The sequence below is a fragment of the Heptranchias perlo genome, chromosome 29, assembly GCF_035084215.1.
Source record: "Heptranchias perlo isolate sHepPer1 chromosome 29, sHepPer1.hap1, whole genome shotgun sequence".
NCBI classification, from domain to species: domain Eukaryota; kingdom Metazoa; phylum Chordata; class Chondrichthyes; order Hexanchiformes; family Hexanchidae; genus Heptranchias; species Heptranchias perlo.
In genome coordinates, this window is record NC_090353.1 from 29914208 (window position 1) to 29932735 (window position 18528).

General features: G+C 43.3%; 1 protein-coding gene across 1 annotated transcript in view; it reads left to right on the top strand.

Annotated features, from left to right (window-relative positions):
* LOC137299557 (guanine nucleotide-binding protein subunit alpha-11-like) overlaps positions 1 to 17488 on the top strand; it is a 45399-nt gene extending 27911 nt beyond the window's left edge. Inside the window, exons 3-7 of the mRNA XM_067968384.1 lie at positions 4714 to 4868; positions 6017 to 6145; positions 8519 to 8648; positions 10606 to 10759; positions 13610 to 17488. Of these exons, the coding sequence (XP_067824485.1) occupies positions 4714 to 4868; positions 6017 to 6145; positions 8519 to 8648; positions 10606 to 10759; positions 13610 to 13797 (756 nt within the window). The 3' untranslated portion in view covers positions 13798 to 17488. The remainder of the gene's footprint in view (positions 1 to 4713; positions 4869 to 6016; positions 6146 to 8518; positions 8649 to 10605; positions 10760 to 13609) is intronic.
* The last annotated feature ends 1040 nt before the right edge of the window (positions 17489 to 18528 follow it).

The following is an 18528-nucleotide window of genomic DNA, read 5'->3' on the forward strand; positions in this document are numbered from 1 at the left end:
CGCATTTCTGAAATTATTTCATTATGTAAGAAGGATTGTGGTGGGGACTACATAAAGATAAAGCACTTAGCACCTTGAAAGGTTATCGGTGCTCTTTTGTTCTCATTATAGCGAGACTAGACAGTGCTAAAGTATATCTTTCATGTTTGCTTATACCAGGCATCTGGTACATCCAGTCAAAAGCAAGGAATTACTTTTCAAAAAACAACAAAACAGGCTCCCTGGGCCAATGGCCTTTTCCTGGTTCTCTTCTTTTCCCTGCTCATCAAGGTGAGGAATGCTAGTGTTAGCATCATGTTAGCTGAGTCAGTTATAGTACAGTACAGCTAGATGCAGTGTAAAGCTCGCTCTGCACTATCCCAACAATATGCCTCAGACCCAGCTGGAGATAAGCAATGCCTACTGCACCAGCATGGTATTTTTCCATTTCACCGCACTAACCAATCTTAGACCTGTGAGTGACATTGCCAATTAATGCAAATTAGAGTCAGTTTTAAGCTGTAGGCCCATAACCCAACAAGAACTGGATTGAGACTGCCTAAACCCATGTTGCATTGTCTCTTGTAACTAGAAGTCAATAGGGACATTCATCCCATCAATCTAGACTGGATTTAAACCCAAATCTCAGGGTTGAAAAGCCAGTATCTAGCCCATTGCACCAACCAGTTCCCTGAGCAAGATGTTATTACAACTTACATTTATATAGCAGTCGTCACATGAAAGCATCTTCAAGCCCTTCACAAGGTGGAGAGATAGAGAGTGAGCAGGAAAGGGAGGGTGTTTGGAGGGAGATATCTAAATGGTCAAAGACATGGATTTTTAGGAGGCTTTTGACAGCAGGAAGGGAGGTAGGAAAGAAAAGTGATTTTAGAAGAGAACCCCAGAGGTCAAGACTTTAGTGATTGTATAATCAGCCTCTGATGGAGCGGGAGACAAGTAGTCATTTAAATTCAGAGGATTGAATAATAGAGAGCCATGTATACCTGGAGAAGATCAGATTGGGCAGAATGAGGCTGTGGCGGGATTTGAAAAGGAGGATCTCGAAGTAGATTTCTTGTGGTACAAATAGCCAGTGGAGCTTTTAAGCGACAAAGGTGATAGGTGTATGGGACTTCGTACAGGAGAGGACAGGGATCAAGGAGTTTTGGATTTGCCAGAAATTTGTAATGGGTGGAGGCAGTGACACTAGTAAGGAGAGCATTTGATAAGTCAATCCTCGAGGTGATGAAGGCATGGCTTAGGATTTCAGTGGGGCTGGAGGGAACTAAGGGTGTAAGCAGGCATGGTTCTGAAGGTTTTGGTGACAAGCTCAGCCCATGGTTGAACAGGATGCCCAACTTCCGACCGCATATTCCTCCAATACCAAGACCGCCTACTTCCACCTCCATAATGTCGCCCGACTCCACGTCTGCCTCAGCTCATATGCTGCTGAAACCCTCATCCATGCCTTTGTTACCTCTAGATTTGACTATTCCAATGCTCTCCTGGCTGGCCTACTACCTTGCACCCTCTGTAAACTTGAGCTCATCCAAAACTCTGCTGCCCCGTGTCCTAACTCGCAGCAAGTCCCGTTCACCCATCACCCCTGTGCTCGCTGACCTACATTGGCTCCCGATCCGCAACGACCCGATTTTAAAAGTCTCATCCTTGTTTTCAAATCCCTCCGTGGCCTCGCCCCTCCCTATCTCTGTAGCCTTCTCCAGCCCTACAAACCTCTGAGATCTCTGCGCTCCTCCAATTCTTGTCTCTTGCGCATCCCCGATTTTAATCGCTCCACCATTGGTGGCCGTGCCTTCAGCTGTCTAGGTCCTAAGCTCTGGAATTCCCTCCCTAAATCTCTCCACCTCTCTACCTCTCCCCTCCTTTAAAACGTTCCTTAAAGCCTACCTCTTTGACCAAGCTTTTGATCACTTGTCCTAATAGCTCCTTATGTGCTTTGGAGCGTTTCCTACATTACAACAGTGATTACACTTCAAAAGTACTTCATTGGCTGTAAAGTGCTTTGGGATGTCCTGAGGTCATGAAAGGCGCTATATAAATCCAAATTCTTTCTTTCTACATATAAATGCAAGTTGTTGTTCTTGGGGTGGAAGGCTCAGCTCATGGTTGAACAGGATCCCAACTGTGTCTCCTAATCTGTTGTTAGAGCAGTGGGAGTAGTACACCCATTGATAATTTGACTGGAAAAATCAGTGAACACAGGAATTTCCAGTTAATATTCATGCCGACTTTTATAGTAAAATTATTAATAATACTAATTCCTCTGCCCACATTATGTACAGTACACTGCAACATGAAAATTTCTCTTGCAATTTTTGTAAATGTTTTGGTTAATTGTCAAAGAATGTAACTATTTAACCACAAAAAAACATTGAAAAGTTTCTTGTGATTTAGGAAACAAAATCTATTTGTGAAAATAGTAAAATATTAAAAGGAAATTTAGATTGAAGAAATAGAGTCCTTTATTTAAAATGAAACTTTTTTTTGTTTCGACTTCCCATATCTGTTCTTTAACAAATCATTGCTTGCCTGCAAGCAAATGCCAACAAGGTAAGAAAGAAATGTTTATATATATATAATATTTTTTTTTCTTTCAGATTCTCTGCACTTTCAGCATTACTTTTAGCACAAATTCCCTACATTCATAGTTTTCATTTTAGCTGAAACAAACTGATTACAGATCAGCTATAGTTTCTGATGCGAGTGCTGCTTTATGACACTACTAACTGGAAGCAAGTTTCCCATGGGGGGAGACCAATGGAATTTCAGGACCCTCTTCCATGGTTACCTCATATTCCAGCTGTAGGGAGTAACCAGTACCTCATATTCCAGCTGTAGGGAGTAACCAATACCTCATATTCCATCTGTACGGAGTGTCCTAGTTGAAAATTCAATGCCAGACATTTTGTAAACGTTTGGATAAGCCGGATTTCAATTAGGAATATCCATGCAAATCTGCTGCTAATTACATTAGCAGTGTGTAAAAATATGCATGAATACACTTAGCACCCCAAAAATGCACACAGAACATCAGATTCAGAATTGGAATTACTTTACTAATTGGAGGAAAAAAGCTCATGCAATATTAATCACATGTACTGAACTTCCTAAGCTTAATTAATTCTCAGCCTTATTATCAGGTGGTTGGCATGCCCACTCAAATTATGTATGTGAACTTATTTTGCTTTTGAAATTAATTTTTATAGACTCCCTCAATGGCTAAGCAATAAAGGCACACAGAAGCAGGTTTGATCCTCAGTCAGTGCAGGGTTAACTAAACTCAGCTGGTGCCATGGTAAGGGTGCCACAATTGGCCACCATATCCCTTGGGTTATGGAGGGGAAAACTGACCATTTTACAGCAACCTTCAATGGAAGTGCACCTGTAGATGTCAAATGTCGCCAAGACCCGGTTCATTAGTGATATCCTCCACAGTCGGAATAGCCTTCCAATACTCACTGTGCAGGCTCACATGAAGCATGGCCTTTTGGGTGAGAGAGTGGAGAGTGACCAGTGTCCATGCATTCCAGTAAGGGACCCTCTAATGAGGAACATGGGAACACAGGAACAGGACTAGGCCATTCAGCCCCTCTAGCCTGTTCTGGTTTTACTCATGATTTCAGGAAAGGAAGGGAAAAAAAGCACTTAGGTCAGGTGAAGCTTTGATCCCTACAACATGACAATTCCCTATGTTGCCGCAAGTGCTCTGTACTGTGCTAGTACAACTTAGCCCGTTTCCAAACTGACTATCCTCACAACCTATATTACTAACACTGGCAACCTCACAAGATAAACACAGGTGAGGAATGTAGGTGAGTAAGGATGAGATTGATGGGTGAATGGGACTTAGTTTTGGACAGGTTGGAGGGCGAAGGATGGCAGATCAGCGGGCAACACCTTTAAGAAGTTGAGAGTAATTTTCAATGTCGGGGGGGCAGAAAACTGGCAGTAGTGGACCGGCCACCCATTAAACACCCCGCTCAATTTTTCATTCTATGAAAGGCAATATTGAAAATTATTCCCATTGAGTCTCAAGGTGACAAAGGCACATATAAGGATTTCAGCAGCAGAGGCAAAAAGGGGAGCAAAATCATTCCAGGAGTCGTGTTTAAGGGGTGTATTCAGGATTTCGGTACTTTATAATATTGACTGTTACAGTTTCATTGTGAAATTGTTATTTTAGTACATTCAATCTCCCACCGGCAGGAGTGTGTCATTTTATTGTGGCAAGTTTACATAGGAAGTTCCCATTATAAATGTGGAAATAAAAATATATAATGGAGAAAGTTGACAATAACTGTGTACAGACGTAAGATTTTTAATTTATTACGAATTGATATCATTTAACATTTCACACAGGGCGTCAAGAGCAAGTGTAGTCTTTGAATGAATTACGGGTTAGAGGGCAGGATCTGGCTGCGTGGATATAATTCAGTCCCCATTTTCAAGTTATACATTCCATTCTTATTTTTATGTATTTCCATTATAAATTCCTATGTCCACATCTAAAATGGAAATGCCTATGTAAACTTGTTGCATTGTAATTATACCCTCCTACCAGAGGTGGTGCTGCAGCACCTCCCTCAGTTTAACTTCTACTTTAGTAATCATTTAGAATTCATCTAATGTACTTCATAACAAGCCGAGCAACTGAAGTCTGGGAATCGCATTTGTGCTACTTCTACCATTTACATTGTGATTTTAATTCAACAGCAAAATTCTCAGGTAATAAAGGAATTAGAAGCTTATAAAGTCACGACCTTTGAAATACAGCATGCAAATGCGATTAAAAGCTTATGGAATGATCCAGGAGTAAAGACCTGCTATGAACGACGCCGGGAGTACCAGTTGCTTGATTCTACAAATTAGTAAGTCTTATTTTCTTTTCCTTTCAGATGATTATGTTCCGTTGTGTACAGTTCAGTTAAAATTAATGACTACCTCAGTCTTTGCATTTTAATTCCGTTTGTCTATTCTGTATGTTTTTTGATAATGCATGAACATAGGAAATTTGGTCCAGCAATTCCACTGTACTCTTGATTGAGCACAGCATCCAGCAACATCCCTCAATCCCGTAATTCTCCAAGAATGCATCTAGCTGTCTTTTGAACTGACTTGTATTATGTGGTTTAGTGGTCTTCCATAGTAACTATTTCCATGTATCTATTAGTCTTTGTGTGAAATAGTTTCCCCTGAATTCCTTACTTGCCCCTAATTTAAATAATGGGGCTGATTTTCATCTCACTAGCACCCTGTTATTAGGCATAAACAGGGTGATAGCCGATTTAACCATGGGCAGTTAGCCCGTTCCAATTTTCAGCCAGGCCTTGATTTAGGCAATCAGCGCTCCTGCTGGAATCAGGCAATGGCCTCATTAACACATTTAAATAGGGGCCAAATTACACGGTTAGGACCCCTGTGGAATTCTGGTGTCAATCAGCACCGCCACCCCTGCGTACTTAGCCCACCCACGAACCATAGGTGTTACATGTTGGGAGGCGACCATTTGCAGTGCTACTTAAAAGGATCGTAAGCTACAGTCAGGCGAAGCTGGAGGCAGATCTGGAAATGACTTTTCTTCATTCTTTTTGGGACTTTTAAGCCTTGGAGGTACCCAATGTACGGCAGCTACAAACACTGACCCAATGTCTCCATGGAATGTTTAGACATTTTAAATGAGATTCCAACTTTGGCACTCCCCTTTAAAAAATCTCCCCTTTAATTTTTGATAATTACTCTCTTTATAGTGTTATCCTAGCTTACTCTGTTGGCTACTTGCATCAAGAAGAAATAGGGGTTAGTCTATGCATTTTGAGAAGGGCCCATGGCTGTCATCAGATGACAGAAAGCAGAGCTCTTAAAGATACATCTTTCCATTGATTTCCCTTGTTGAGCAATGGGTCCATCTTTTTGTTTATCCATGTTCTATGGTTGAGGAGACTATGCTGCTAATATATCGTTTAAATCCTATTAGTGCCCCAAGAATTTGAACTCAAGTTAGTGTTTTTTTTTGCAGTTACCTGACTGACATTGATCGTATTGCAGCTAGTGATTATATACCAACAGATCAAGATGTACTGAGGGTTCGAGTACCAACGACGGGAATTAACGAATATTCATTTAATATGCATAAAGTATCCTTAAGGTATTCAGAAACCATTTTATGGGGAATGGGAAGAAAAGCCTGCAGTAGTGGGAGGTACATGCTCCTTGCTCACTAACGTTAGCAAAAGAGGTTTAAAAAAAACAGCTTTATAATCTCTCTGATTTGTTTGCTGACAGTAGTGATTGGAGGAAACTGTATCCGGTAGTGCAGAGCTGACCAGTGTTTCAAGAACTGGAAAATGAAATTGTGCACAAATGTGCACCAAACACCAATGTTTTAAATATAGTTTTCCAGTGTGCGCACTGATAACTCTTACAGTAACTAAACTATACCGTGCAAGGATGCTTGAAACCTAGCCCACCAATGTAGCTTTTAACATGCTTTATTTCTATTGACTTGAAGGTTGTATTCCCTCTCTCTTTCATTCTCATTCTTTCTCACTCACTCATTCTTTCTCTCTCCTTGTCACATTTCCCATCTTTCCTCCTTGATACCCTCTCTCTCTCACATACTCTCTCTTACATTTCCTCACTCTTAATACTTGTCATTCCATTCCCCGCATTCCTTCCTTTCTGTCTGTGTGACCTACCCTCTCCCTGTCCCTCATCCCCTCTATTTCCTCTCTTATTCTCTCTCTCCTTCATTCTCTCTCTCATTAACTATATTTCCCATTACCTCTGTTACTTATAACTTCTGTCCGTTTTTTTCTCTCATTCATTGTCTCCTTCTCTGTTCCTCATTCTCTTCCTTTAAGTCTATCTCCACTTGTTTCTCATTCCCTCTTTTTTCCTTTGGCCATTCCATCTTTCCTCCTACCTTTCATTCCCTAGTCTTGTCTTTTGCTTATTATCTCTTTCTGTCTCCTTTATTTCCTCGTTCTTCTTCTCTCATTTCTACCGTCTGTGTTTTTCTCTCTCTCGTTCATTCCATCTCTCCTTCCCCTTTTCTTTCATGCTCTGCATAATCAATAGTACAATTCACAAAAAATTATCATCTGCTCCTTTCACTTCAATGACAGTTACTTGGGTTCCTGCCATTTAACTTCACACGGGGTAGATGTACAAATAAATATGAGTTTATTGGGAAAATAGATGAAAGATTCAATTGCTAAGTAAACTTTTCCCCATTGATGAGTGGTAAGAAGAAAGTAAAGAACTTGCATTGATATAGTGCCTTTCATGTCCCAAAGCACTTCACAGCCAACAAAGTACTTTTAAAGTGTAGTTACTGTTGTAATGTTTGTACACAGTAAGGTCCCACAAACCGCAATGGGATAGATAACCATTGATATGTTTGTAGTCGTTTGAGGAGTAATAAATGTTGGCCAGGACACTTTCCTGCTCTTCTTTGAATTGTGCCATGGGATCTTTTACACCTACCTGAGTAGGGGTCAGTTTAAGATCTCATTTGAAAGACAACACCTCCAACAGTGTAGCACTCCCTCAGTACTGCACTGAAATCTCTCTGGAGTAGGGCTGAAACCTTCAACCTTATGACATGGCGGCAAGAATGCTATCACTGAGCCAAGACTGATACTAATAGACACATTCATTATTGGGTTTAAACGGAGGTTAAAATCCAACACGGCTTTATTGGTGATATTTAAATCTGATCTGCTTTAGAATAGCTGTATGGGATGATGTAAAGTTTCTAGTCTGACATTTGCACTGTGCTCTGTAGTTATAAGCAGATCAGCAGATTATAGAAGTCTGATTAAACAATTTCTCTGGTTTGTGGCAGGGTTTTAAAATCTGGATCAGCTCTCTGATTGCACCAGGAATGTCCCATAGTAGTATCAGCCTTCATGGCTGCTCCTGGGCTATCTGTTACCCGCAATTAAACTTGCATAAAATTAACTGTCCTGGATTTATTTAACTGCATATTGGATAAGGTTCCACTAAATCTGACTAGAGCCGCTAAGTGGAATTTAAGGAATCTTGCAACACCAGGTTATAGTCCAACAATTTTATTTTAAAATCACAAGCTTTCGGAGATTATCCCCTTCGTCAGGTGAGTGAGTCACTCACCTGACGAAGGGGATAATCTCCGAAAGCTTGTGATTTTAAAATAAAATTGTTGGACTATAACCTGGTGTTGCAAGATTCCTTACATTTGTCCACCCCAGTCCATCACCGGCATCTCCACATCATGGAATTTAAGAGGCATTGAACATAGATAGAAATATATTTTAGTTGTTTTTAAAAAAAAATTATCTAATATTTGATAGCCAACCAAGTATTCTATGGATTCGCATTTAATACTATTATTTGTGGCTATGTTTTAAAGGCAATAATAACTTCCATATGTTCTTTTTAAATGACACCTAATGTGTTGGTATGCTGTGGCCAATTGTTATTCCTGATTGAATCAGTGGGTGTCTTCAAGGTTTCTAAGTCCTTCTCTAACTCTTAGAATAGTGGATGTTGGAGGACAGAAGTCCGAAAGGAGGAAATGGATCCACTGCTTTGAGAATGTCACATCCATTATATTCCTGGCGTCCCTCAGTGAATATGATCAAGTCCTAGAAGAGAGTGAGAATGAGGTAAGACCAATGAGAATCCTTCGACTCTGGGAGTTGCTTGTGTGAAGTCAATTTGTCATAGACATCCGCTTCCCTATTGAACTGTCGGGAATGAACCCATGGATGACATATGGGTGATTTTACAAGTCCATGCTGTCAGCGGGGAATCTTGCAACTGGCATCGTGTATTGGAAGTTTGGGTACTTGCTGAGTATGATTTTCTGACCGTTGGTTTTAATGGAAAGTCTTGGGCCAATGCCTGACCAACATGTTCTGCTGGCAAGGGAGACTATGCCACCCGGTGTCAACTTACTCCCGATAGCTTTTAAAGAGGCCGTGGAGTAAAATCCTCATTGAAATGAAATGTGGGAGGGGGGAATAGACATATAAAAAAAGTCAACCAAGTGGGGATTCAGAAGGAAGTTCCTTGCTGTCGCACCCATTTTTGAGCTAATAGCAATAGTTTTCAATGATGAGGGGCTTTGCAATTTATGTTGTCTATTGTGTTTTATAATAGATGGAGCTAAAAACATTGTCAGTTTCACATACTGCTGCTTCAATTTCTGCAGCAGGATTCCTGTCAACAAGATTAGCTCGTGCTGCAATAACTGATCCACCAGCTGATCAGCTAGTTTGCAGCTACCCACTCCACCTACCCCCTACCCGCTCCGCCTACCCCCTACCCGCTCCGCCTACCCCCTACCCGCTCCGCCTACCCCCTACCCGCTCCGCCTACCCCCTACCCACTCCGCCTACCCCCTACCCACTCCGCCTACCCCCTACCCACTCCCCCTACCCGCTCCGCCTACCCCCTACCCACTCCAGCTACCCCCTACCCACTCCCCCTACCCCCCCGCCCGCTCCGCCCACCCCCGCCCGCTCCGCCCACCCCCGCCCGCTCCGCCCACCCCTGCCCGCTCCGCCCACCCCTACCCGCTCCGCCCACCCCCTACCCGCTCCGCCTACCCCCCCACCTTACCCCCTACCCACCCCACCTACCTACCCACCCACCTACCCCACCTACCCCCCTACCCACTCCACCTACCCGCCACTCCATCTAACCCCCCCACCTACCTAACTCACCTACCCCACTTATCTACCCAACCTACCCACCCCATCTACCCCTCCATCTACCGACCCACCTATCCCCCTACCCACCCCACCTACCCACCACCTAACCCCTACCCACTCCACCCACCTACCCACTCCACCCACCTACCCACTCCACCCACCTACCCACTCCACCCACCTCACCCACTCCACCTCACCCACTCCACCCACCTCACCCACTCCACCCACCTCACCCACTCCACCTCACCCACTCCACCTCACCCACTCCACCTCACCCACTCCACCTCACCCACCCTACCCACTCACCCACCCTACCCACTCACCCACCCTACCCACTCACCCACCCTACCCACTCACCCACCCTACCCACTCACCCACCCTACCCACTCACCCACCCTACCCACTCCAGCATCAACCTACCCACCCAACCACTCACCCACCCACTCACTCATCCACCCACCTACCCTGACAAGCAATTCAAATGTTTTAATTCTAAAGCAAATGTAGCAATAGCAAAAAGCGGTAGCTGAAAATATTTACAAGGGCTGAAAAAGACATAGGCAGAGAGTTATAATAAGCTTTAACTGCAGAGGGAAAAAGTAAAAGAAGGTAAATATTAGCTAGAAGTGAGGTTAAGAATCAATACAAGGAGCAGAAGGAATGCAGCAACACCTCCACTGGCTGTAGATTGTAACGACAGCAGGACAAGTTCAAGTGGCCAGTTTCCATTCTGAATGTGGACATAGGAATTTGCAATCTCAAAATTATGATATGCTATATGAACAATGGTGTCACAATATTAAATCATTTTAAAATTTAATGCAACATATATGCATATTGAAAGGATAAATCAAAATTTAATTTGAAAGAATTCTTAATATTTATATTTTGTGATTTTTCTTTGCAGAATCGAATGAGGGAGAGCCTCGCTCTGTTTCATTTTATTTTGAAGTCCAATTGTTTTGAGAATACATCAATGATTCTTTTCTTAAATAAAAAGGATATTTTGGAGGAGAAGGTTCTTAAGTCACATTTAGTGGACTATTTTCATGAATTTGACGGTAAGTAGATAACATAACTCTTCGTCTCTGCTCTTTCGTCCTTCCCTTATAAGGGGCCCTCACCCCTTAATCCTTCTCTTTTATTAAAATAAGTCTTAAATTTGTGCTCATCGAGGTGAAGGTGAGAGATGTTAGTGTTGGGGAATGGAGCACTTTCCATTTTAGGAACTCCGTGTCAGCATCAAGGACTCCCAGGTCAGGTATAGCCCAATTAAATACAGATTAAAAGTCCCTCTACTCTACCTCAACAATGTGTCTCAGCACCAACCTCAGAAAAGCAATCCTACTGCAGCGTAGCAATTCATTTCCATGTCCACCAAGTTAGGGCTAGTTTTGCGCTGTGGGCCCATGCCCGTTGGAACTGGATTGAAAATGCCAGGACTCTTACAGCCAGTGGAGGTTTTCATCACATCAATATGGATTGGATTTGAAGCTAGGTCCCAGAGATGAAAAAGCAGTGTCTAATCCACTGTGCATCCAGTTTCTATGCTCCTCCTTCTTTACTGGGGAGTTGAGACTTAGGCTTTCCATTGGCAGGATTATATTGTTTTTTGATTGGCTTTTTGGTGAAGCAAATGGAGCAGTTTAAACAGGATAATGTCTATTTTTTCTCTCCCCACTCCAGTCTCCACACAATGCTCTTCCTCATGTCTCTGCCCCAACTGAAATATAACTAAGGCACCAAATAGCAGTGCAAATTCTAGAAACCAGTGGAAATCTAGCTGACAAGTGTAGACAATGGTAACTGAAGTGAAAAGTTGGGGCAGCAACTCAGCATTATATTTGATGCAAATGGCCGATTCTCTCCACGATCTCTGCGCTCCTCCAATTCTGGCCTCTTGTGTGTTCCCGATTTTCATCGCCCCACCATTGGCGGCCATGCCTTCAGCTGCCTGGGCCCTAAGCTCTGAAATTCCCCTCCCTAAGTCTCTCTTCTCCTTTAAGATGCTCCTTAAAACCTACCTCTTTGACCAAGCTTTTGGTCACCTAATATCTCCTTATGAGGTTCGGTGTCAAATTAAGTTTGATAACTCTCCTGTGAAGCACCTTGGGATATTTTACTATGTTAAGGGAGCTTTATAAATGGAAGTTGTTATTGTTGATTTGTGAACCCACTCATTCATAAGTCTATGATGCTGCTGTTTCTTGCCGAATAGGTTATTTATGTTGAGATAGGCACCAACAGAGAGACAATCACACAGCTCTTATCAGCGATGCACCTCTAAAAGCTCTTTTAGTGTTTGGTCATAGAATCTTACAGCACAGAAGGAGGCTACTCAGCCCATCGTGCCTGTGCCGGCTCTTTGAAAGAGCTATCCATTGGTCCCACATCCCTGCTCTTTCCCTGTAGTTCTACAATTTTTTCTTTTTCAAGGATATATAGCCAATTCACTTTTGAAAGTTCCTTTTGAATCCGCTTCCACCAGGTACTGCATTCCAGATTATAACAAGTCGCTGTGTTTAAAAAAAAAAATTCTCATTTCCTCCCCACTTCTTTTGCCAATTATCTTAAATCTTTGATCTATTGACTCATTTTCTGAATGCTATGAATAAGTAAAGCCAATGAAAGTCTGGGGCAGTTTCATTTCCCTTGCTTAACTGTGCAAACATTAGCTTGGCTTTATAGGGATGTGCAAGCATATATCAGATAATACGATCTGCTTGTTGTACTGTTCGTCCTCTGCCAGCCTCCTGTAATTGGTGGCAACATGAAGGCAAACATACTGGGCTTTTTTTTAAGGCAGGCAGTCCAGAAGACATGGTTGTTCACTGGGTTTCCCTGACTGCTGCTAGATTTCCTGGGACCCATAAATGTACGGTTCCAGGCTCGATGGGCTGAGTGGCCTACTCCTGTTCGTATGTCCCAGTGGCTGCGACATGATTACCGGCACTGATGTCATCACTTACACGATCGACAATTGTGTCTGTAATGAAACCATGAAACCATGTCATGATGCCAGCACTTTTGGCAGGAAGAATGAGGAGAGGCAATATAAACTAAATGGTACAATTCTAAAGGGGGTGCAGGAACAGAGAGACCAGAGAGAAAGAACAGAGAGACCATCTTTGAAGGTGGCAGGACAGGTTGAGAAAGCAGTTAAAAAAGCAAACGGGATCCTGGGCTTTATAAATAGAGGCATTGAGTGCAAAAGCAAAGAAGTTATGTTGAACTTTTATAAAACACTGATTCAGCCACAACTGGAGTATTGTGTCCAATTCTGGGCACCGCAATTTACGAAGGATGTGCAGGCCTTAGAGATGGTGCAGAAAAGATTTACTAGAATGATTCTAGGGATGAGGGACTTCAGTTACATGGATAGACTGGAGAAGCTGGGGTTGTTCTCCTTAGAGCAGAGAAGGTTGAGAGGAGATTTGATAGAAGTGTTCAAAATCATAACGGGTTTAGATAAAGTAAATAAAGAGAAACTGTTCCCATTGGCGGAAGGGTCGAGAACCAGAGGATACAGATTTACAGTAATTGGCAAAAGAACCAAAGGCAACGTGAGGATAAACTTTCTTTCGCCGCAGGTAGTTAGAATGCGCTGCCTGAAAGGGTGGTGGATGCAGATGAAATCATGGCTTTCAAAAAGGAATTGGATAAATACTTGAAAGGAAAAATTTTGCAGGGCTATGGGGAAAGTGTAGGGGAGTAGGACTAATTGAATATCTCTTTCAAAGAGCCGGCGCAGGCACAGTGGGCTGAATGGCCTCCTTCTGTGCTGTAAGATTCTATGAATTCCCACCAAAGCAGAATAGCTGCACCCTGACATCCAAACATTTGCAACTTCTTCCGTGCTCGAGTCAATTTGAAACCCTGTTCGACAAATACAACTATTTCTTTGTCTTTAGGCTCTAAAAGAAATGCTGCGGAGGCCATGGACTTTATCCTAAGTATGTACCTGAGGGAAAACGGAATGAGGAGAACAATCTATCCACACTTCACCTGTGCCACGGACACAGAAAATATCCGCAAAGTCTTTATGGATGTCAGGGACACGGTCTTGGTGCAGAGTCTGCGAGAACTGGACTTATTGTAGAAAGACATGAGGAAACCACAGCAAGCAATGCACTGAGGGTGTTGTGCCCCTGGCAAAAGTGTTGGCTTTAACCTTCTCTACCCAGCACGGCTGAAAACATAACAGAATTCCTTAAAAACCATGTAGATGCTTCTATCAATGACACGGGTTTCTCCAATTTCTCAGCTATAACTCCACACATTTGAAAAGTACAGATTTTTTTTCAATATATGCTGATCACCAAAATGAAACCTTCCTGGAAATATTTCTTTGATAACTGTAATATGGACCTGCACACGGCTCCCTGTATTTGCTAGCAAAGCCATAATGGAAGATCAACCAGGGAAGTAACGTGGTTTCATGAGTTTGCTAAGGCAGTTGTTCAACTATCGTGACGTTCTGAAATGTGCTTTTAAAAGCAGGGTTGCTTCATTAACTTGCCCATTCAGGTATTAACTTTTGCATTGATAGTGACTGATCCCAGAATTAGCCTTTCAGAGTTAAACTGGCAGTGGTTACAAGGGTGGGGGGGGTCATTATTCTAGTGGATGAGAGCGAAGGGGAACATTGCATGCCAGGAGCAGAGAACATCGCACATAGTTGGCAGGCGGGCAACTTAAGATTTTCTGATAAGTGCTGGCGACAGGCAAGATTCCCCAACATCGTTGTGTCTTCAGAAAACTCCCCCTCCCCATATTGTACTGATACTACACCCTCCAGTTCAGTGGAGGCAAGTGGCTAGGCCCAATCGCATGGCCTGTTTCTCTTGCTGTGGAACGTAGAGCTTTGCGCTTGTACTAGGGTTACCAACTCTGCTTGGACATATTCCTGGAGGTTTTATCACATGACCTCCAACCGCCCTGCCCCTACGCTCCCACCATTGGTGGTCCGACACGTCCAACCTCGCGACGCAAGCCGTCCCCTCGCCAGTTGGAAAGCGAACAGACTCTTTGTTACCTGATGGAGTAATTCTTGACTGTCGGACAAACAGCCTTTTTTCCCCCCTCTCCAATATTTATAGCTAATAAACAAAAGTGTTCAAAGAAAATGAAAAGAGGAACATGTAATTTTTTAATGCCCCTATGATTTTTCTCCTGGGTTGCTTTCAGCAGTGTCCTGGAGATTAATCTTTAATTCCTGGAGACTCCAGGACAATCCTGAAGGGTTGGCGACTCTCGTTTGTCCAGCCAAATTCCCAACTGCTGAGACAGGCCAACATCTTCCTTTGTGAAGAGCTGAAGTGACAGCCAACTCTAACTTCAGTTGGTAGGAAATGAAAAGTGAGGTGTTGTACGGCTAGTGTTTTGAAATATGTTAGTAGGCGAGCTCTGGACCAGTGAAAGGAACCAGGGCCACCTCCCGAGGAAGTTTGAGATTCTTGACTGGCTTTGCTTTATCTATTTCTGGCCCACAATGGCAGCTCGCACTCCATTTTGAGGCTGCAGCAAATGTTAGTGGAATAATCCAGTGTCTGCGCTAAAGGTCGTATATAGAATGTACAGCATAGAAACAGGCCATTTGGCCCATCTGGTCTATGCCGGTGTTTATGCTCCACACGAGCCTCCTCCCTCCTCACTTCATCCAACCCTATCTGGATACCCTTCTATTCCTTTCTCCCTCATGTGCTTATCTAGCTTCCCTTTAAATGCATCTCTGCTATTTGCCTCAACTACTCCTTATGGTAGCACGTTCCACATTCTAACCATTCTTTGGGTAAAGAAGTTTCTCCTGAACTCCCTATTGGATTTATTAGTGACTATTTTATATTTATAACCTCTAGTTTTGGACTCTCCCACAAAAGGGAACATTTTTTCTACATCTACCCTATCAATCCTTTTCATTATCTTAAAGACCTCTATCAGGTCACCCCTCAGCCTTCTGCTTTTTACAGAAAAGAGCCCCGCCTGTTCAGCATTTCCTGATAAGTATATCCTCTCAGTTCTGGTATCATCTTTGTGTATCTTTTTTGCACCTTCTCCAATGCCTCTATATCCTTTTTATAATATGGAGACCAGAACTGTGCACAGTATTCCAAGTGTGGTCTAAACAATGTTCTTTACAGGTTTAAGTAACTTCTTGTTTTTCAATTCTATCTGTTGGATTAAGTCGTTTTTCTGTTTAAACGGGAACTACAGACAATTTGGAACAAATACTCTGATGAGCACCTTTAAGGGATACATCTGAAAAATAATTCTGTTTAAATAGATTCCATAGGTGTCTGTGTGCGACAACACGGGGGGCTATGAACTGGGTCGCGTAGCGCCCATTGTGTAGATGCATTTGTGGCCTCCTAAGGACCCAAAATGGCGTCCGGAATGCGCACGCAGACTTCTAGTGTGATGTGTGCTGAACGCCATCTTGGTAAAGGCATTTGCGCACGCACAGATAACGAATGCTGGCACCATGTAAAGTCGGGAAGATATGCAGTAGATCAGTGTGCAACGCTGATTTACAGGGACAAATGCGATTTTGGAATTCAACACTCCAGCCAACGCACTGTCTTAACCAAGTACAGCTGAACAGGTCGTAGACAGCATGGAGGACCCCCCATAAGCGCTAGTTAAAGGGATCATGCAGGTGTTGGAGGTTAGTTGCTGGATTATTGCTTCTGGTTGCTGGTGCAAATGTACCCATTTGTTGAAGTTTCCTATACTTGGAAAAAGATGCACTATTATATAGACAGTAATCTGGCAGGTCCTGCATTACTGTTGGTGGCATTTAAAACAGTGTGCTGAACAAGGTTTCTGTCAACCACGGGTGGCCTGCTAGGGCTCCAGCTGGGCACTGAACACCACCGGGAACATGCAGAGAGGCCACGCAGAGCAGATCAAGCTGTGAGTAGAGGGAGGATGAAGAGGAGGTGCAGGGCACTGAGCAGGAGGCCATATCCAATGAGGGCCTTCAAGGACCAATTCTTTTACCTCAATCTGGTGGTGATCAGTGTATCCGACAGCTGCAGTTAATGAAAGAGGTCGTGACGGAGATTTGTCAACTGCTGCAGCCACAACTGCAACCTCAGAGCAGGGCAAGGACAGCATTGCCTGTGGCTGTGAAGGTAACCATGGCACTGAACTTTTACGGCTCTATATACATACATACGAATTAAGAGCAGGAGTAGGCCATTCGGTTCCTCGAGCCTGCTCTGCCATTTGATAAAATCATGGCTGATCTGATTGCGACCTCAACCCTACTTTCCCATCTACCTACTATAACCTTTGACTCCTTTGTTAATCATGAATCTATCTAACTCAGCCTTAAAAATATTCATTAACCTTGCCTCCACCATTCTCTGGGGAAGGGAGTTCCACAGACTCACGACCTTCTGAGAGAAAAAATTTCTCCTCATCTCCATCTTAAATGGGAGGCCCCTTAATTTTAAACTGTGGTCCCTAGTTCACGTCTCTTCCACAAGGGGAAACATCCTGTCAGCATCTACTTCTAGTCCCCTCGTGATCTTATTGAAGCATATAAGATCCTCTCTCATTCTTCTGAACTCCAGGTCTACTTGTCCAACCTTTCCTCATAAGATAACCCCCTCAACCCAGGAATCAGTCGAGTGAACCTTCTCTGAACCGCGTCCAAAGCAATTATGTCCTTTCTTAAATAAGGAGACTAAAACTGCACAATGCCCTGTACAACTGTAGCAAAACATGTCTACTTTTATATTCCATTCTTCTTGCAATAAATGACAACATTCCATTTGCCTTCCTAATCACTTGTTGTACCTGCATACTAACTTTGTGTGATTCATGTACTAGGATTCTTTCAGGCTGCAGCTGGCAGTATGTGCAACATCTCGAAGTTTGCAGTGCATTGCTGCATAAGGAAGGTCACTAAGGCACTGTACGAGCTGCACAACAGAATCATAACTTTCCCCCTTGACAGCGAGAAGCAGAATGAGCGAGCATGAGGGTTTGCTCGCATTGCAGGCTTCCCCAAGGTGCCATTGACTGCACGCATATTGCCATGTGTGCTTCACATCTCAACTCGGCCATCTTTGTGAACAGAAAGGGGTTCCATTCCATGTGCAGCTGATGTGTGACCATGTGCAGCGCATCATGCAGGGCAATGCCTGCTACCATGGCAGCAGTCATGATTCCTTAATTCTAGAGCAGTCCAACGTCCCACCTATCTTTCAACCGGCACAGCAAGTCAAAGGCTGACTACTGGGCGATAAGGGCTATCCCCTCATGAGGTGCCTCATGACTCCGGTCAGGAACACACGCACACGTGCAGAGCATGCCTATAATGAGAGCCGTGTGGCCACACGAAATGTCATCGAGCACACCATAGGCATCTAAAGCCACACTTCCGCTGCCTGGACTGTTCTGGAGGAGCCCTGCAGTACTCAGCTGAGAAGGTGTCAAAATTCATCGTTGCAGACTGCATGCTTGTTGGTACGGTAGCATAGTGGTTATGTTACTGGACTAGTAATCTGGAATCATGAGTTCAAATCCCGCCACGGCAGCTGGGGAATTTAAATTCAATTAATTAAATAAAATCTGGAATTAAAATATTAGTATCAGTAATGGTGGCCATGAAACTGCTGGATTGTTGTAAAAACCCATCAGGTTCACTAATGCCCTTTAGGGAAGGAAACCTGCCGTCCTTACCCTGTCTGGCCTATATGTGACTCCAGACCCACAGCAATGTGGTTGATTCTTAATTGCCCTCTGAAATGGCCTAGCAAGCCACTTAGTTGTAAAATCTCGCTTAAAAAAAGTCACAATAAGAATAAAACCAGATGGACCA